Genomic DNA, 4,300 nt, shown 5'->3' on the forward strand with positions numbered 1-4,300 from the left:
CATAGCAAAATGAGATATTTAAATTAAAGTATTTTCCAACTGTCATTTTATTTTTTATATATATATATATATAAAGAGATTTTGGAGCCATAAGTTGTGCAAATACACTAGCTGCCATGTTGGAGCCAGAAGTCAAAGGAGGAGAGACGCATTTTTTAAGTCAATACTAAATTTTGGCAAACATCCTATTAATTTCCCAAATTTTTTGGAAGTTTTTGGAATGGGAATGACATCCAATCCAACTAAATCACATTCCTGTTCCAAGACTTAGAAAACAAAAGCTTTTAATATTCTATATAGTTTGGTTCTATGGTTCTATATATACTATAGTTTGGTGTGTTTTCTACCTTCAAGGCTAGAAGAAAAGAAGGACATGTGAATAGAGTAATGCAAAAAAAAAAGGTGAGTACTGTAACTAACCTGGCAGCCATATTGGATCTAGAGTTCTGGGTTGGTCAGAAACTCTCGCTTCCTCATTTGGAATTTCAACTTTTTGGGACAATTCTGTAGATTTTTATTTTATTTCCAAACTTCATCATGAAAAAAGTCAAAGTCTGTTTAGTTACTGTTTGAAAATCCTAAGCTAAGCTAGCAGTTCCTACAGGATAACCACTAAATTAGACCAAAAGATTAAAACAATACGTTTCTGTCTATTCTGTCATTGGAGCTGATATTAGCTTTGTCCTTTTTGTGCACACCTAATTTGATTAAACTATTGTTATACAATTTATTAGAAGTAGAAAGCTTACAGCTTCTACATGGACCTCATAGAATCTTACTTTTTGATTCACACAACTGCCATATACTGCTCCACATGCTAATTAGCACAACAGCCTGCACCTGCTGCATTCAGCTGTTTAGCAGAACATAATTAGAACTTTGTTTGTGCGCCTTTGGGCTTGAACATACCTGCTAGGTACAGGGTACAGCTTATGTTGGACCGAGCTGAGGCCATTTGCCTGTCTGCATTACTTTATTTTTTCCTTCGTTCTAATGGCGTGCAGAGAAAGCAAAGGGGGTGTAGTTTTAGTATCTTTGGGACTTCTTTTGTTTGTAGTGTCACTATGCAACTGTTCCAAACCGACAAAGCTCAATGCATTGAATAAATCTAGAGAAACCTCAGTGCACACCAAAAGCCAAACTGAAAGAGCTCACCTGCACAATGGAAGACTCTTAATCGGACAAAGTTCCTTCAGCCAGGCTAAGCTCAATGCAACCAACTCCAGAAAGCCAGTGCTGGATGTTGAAACTGACTACCAGTCCGACATGGGTATGTGCTGCAGAACCTGAAACATGTTTAGGTTCTAAAAATGTGGAGGAGGTTGTTGAATCATTGTAGTACAAATATATTTAATTTAAATTTATTTGAAAAGGCTGGCAGACCAAACAATCTCCTGAAAGAATTGACTGGCAAAAGATGGCGATGGAAAACCTCCTTAAAATGGAGTCAAAGGTGGAATGCTCACAAGACTCCATGAAGCTTCTGGTTCATGATGCAACTTCTACCCCTGAATCTGTCATCCTTGTAGACAGGGGTATGTTTTTTATGGATTTTAATCTGTTACTCTTTGTGGGGGGGAAAAAATGAAAAGGGAAAGCTATTTTATTTTTTTTGATCCTCAATCTTTTTCTTTTCAGGTAACTTATCTCCCCTATCTTTGACAAAGTTGCCTTCAAGCTGTGGATACACCATCCGGTCGACTCAGAAAGACTTGGTCTTGCAGGCACCTTATGACGGTTGCTTTGTCATTATTCAGGTGGGTTTTCTGTTTCAAGCTGTCCTCCCATCTATGCAGAGCTTATCAACGCATTGTTTTCTCTGGTTGCAGGAGAACTACTATGTGCTTCCATTGATCTGGTTGGGCCTACCTGTGAGAATGTCCTGTCCTTTAATGGGAAAGGGCTCACAAAATCCTCCGATGGTCACCTGTCATGCTGAGGGAATGGTAGTGAAAACTGAGTGGACCACCGCTGCTTCAAAAATCAAAGTAAATGGTATGAATTGCCTGTTCTCTATGCATTTGCCCATTGCCATTTGTCCATATTTTGGCTGTTATCTATAACTTGACTTGCAGTGAAGTTGAACCATCATAGGAAATTGGCTGCCAATTAAAAACTTTAAATTTGTACTAAAATGTATTGAATATCTCTGAGTCGTAGAACTTTGAGAACTGTCCAAATCAATTTATTCCTAGAGCTAGAATTTCTATATTCAGGGTTTCTGCNCCTCAATCTTTTTCTTTTCAGGTAACTTATCTCCCCTATCTTTGACAAAGTTGCCTTCAAGCTGTGGATACACCATCCGGTCGACTCAGAAAGACTTGGTCTTGCAGGCACCTTATGACGGTTGCTTTGTCATTATTCAGGTGGGTTTTCTGTTTCAAGCTGTCCTCCCATCTATGCAGAGCTTATCAACGCATTGTTTTCTCTGGTTGCAGGAGAACTACTATGTGCTTCCATTGATCTGGTTGGGCCTACCTGTGAGAATGTCCTGTCCTTTAATGGGAAAGGGCTCACAAAATCCTCCGATGGTCACCTGTCATGCTGAGGGAATGGTAGTGAAAACTGAGTGGACCACCGCTGCTTCAAAAATCAAAGTAAATGGTATGAATTGCCTGTTCTCTATGCATTTGCCCATTGCCATTTGTCCATATTTTGGCTGTTATCTATAACTTGACTTGCAGTGAAGTTGAACCATCATAGGAAATTGGCTGCCAATTCAAAACTTTAAGTTTGTACTAAAATGTATTGAATATCTCTGAGTCGTAGAACTTTGAGAACTGTCCAAATCAATTTATTCCTAGAGCTAGAATTTCTATATTCAGGGTTTCTGCGGGTCATTACAAGTCAATAAATAATTTTTTAAATGAATGCCTTATTTGGCATTAAAATGCTTGATAAAAAAAATAAAAAATTTTGTCAAATTTATCAGATTTAACTGGTTCCACGTGTTTGTGTGGAACTGCTCCTGGTTGATCCTAAAGCCATATATTCGGAACAGAAGCTCCAGGCCCAGAAAAAGCAAATAAAAGTGGCTGGAAAACGAGAAACTCGGGACATGACTGCAGCCTGTCGATGGTAAAGATTACGAAGGATTTGGAGATGTGTATATATCCAAATGAGTAATGTGTACTTATTGATGGCATTAAAATTATTTCTAAGAGCATTAAATTAGAGTTTCTCCTTCCTGTATAAACCCTGATATTGCAGCCAATGTCTCAATTTTGACTCCAAATATGGTTTTAAATTTTGACCCAAGGGATGCAGATATCTGAAATTGCTATGGAGACTTAAGTCAGACAAATCCTTTTGAAATGTCCTGTTCTTTTTCTATTCATTAATGAAAAAACTTGGAATTTTCTTTATTTTTTTCTCAGTGACTTTAATATGCCGCTGTGACTCCTATCAAACTAAAATATTCATAATCATGACCCAATGATTGCACCAGCCACTGGTATATAAACTTTTAAGACAGTGCATCTAAATGCACAGCAGTGCCATGTATACTGCTGCAAAAATGAACGGTATTTATGCAAGAGAAAGTCTCTTCTAAATTCCCAACCTATCAAGATGCAAGTGAGAGAGAACAAGCCACTGCATGGCAATGAGTTTTTTTTACGTTCTCATTGGTGCAGTTTGAACTTTGCTTCCATCCATAAGGCAATGTCTGAGTATTTCTTACAGTCCATTATGCAAAGGTTCTTGGGCCATCCACAGGATGCATGGCATGATTCAGTTAAAAAAGCACCAATGTGGTATACTATGAATATTGCATGTTTTACATGAAACTGGTTGTTTTCTTTTAAGTGTAGGTTTTGCTTTTTTAAACAGAAGTGGGTAGTACAGTAATTGGTCACATTTAATAGGTTACATTTGAGTAACAATTTGGAAAAAGATTTAGGAGTCGGTTTACTGTGCTGTACTTTTTGCTTTTACTTGAGTAATATTCTTGTAAAGTATTGCTTCTCCTACTTGAGTAAAACCTGACTACTGCCCTCTGTGTAATTTGAACTATTTCAAGATCAGGTAAACATAGAGTACTTTATTACACTGTCCTAACATGTATAGACTGGTTTTCTAAGTTTTACCTGGAAAAAATTAAGATATTTCTTTATGAATTTGATCTATTATATTTATGACAGTTATTTGTATTTATGTATTCTTTAAAATGCTGGAACTTTAATATTCTTTTTGCCAGCATAATTCAGGGTTCCCACGGGTCCTTGAAGTCTTAAAAGGCATTGAATTCTTCAAAATAAAACTAAGGCCTTAATAGGTATTAAAATGTCTTAAATCAGTC

General features: G+C 37.0%; 1 protein-coding gene across 1 annotated transcript in view; it reads left to right on the plus strand.

Moving 5' to 3' along the window:
* The first annotated feature begins 767 nt into the window (after positions 1-767).
* The window catches only part of LOC107082602, an 8,430-nt gene continuing 4,897 nt past the window's right edge, over positions 768-4,300 (plus strand). Inside the window, exons 1-3 of the mRNA XM_015371371.1 lie at positions 768-1,535; positions 1,639-1,757; positions 1,830-1,995. Coding sequence (XP_015226857.1) covers positions 1,418-1,535; positions 1,639-1,757; positions 1,830-1,995 — 403 coding nt within the window. The 5' untranslated portion in view covers positions 768-1,417. The remainder of the gene's footprint in view (positions 1,536-1,638; positions 1,758-1,829; positions 1,996-4,300) is intronic.

The sequence above is a fragment of the Cyprinodon variegatus genome, unplaced genomic scaffold (genome assembly GCF_000732505.1).
Source record: "Cyprinodon variegatus isolate N-32 unplaced genomic scaffold, C_variegatus-1.0 Scaffold57, whole genome shotgun sequence".
Lineage (NCBI taxonomy): Eukaryota > Metazoa > Chordata > Actinopteri > Cyprinodontiformes > Cyprinodontidae > Cyprinodon > Cyprinodon variegatus.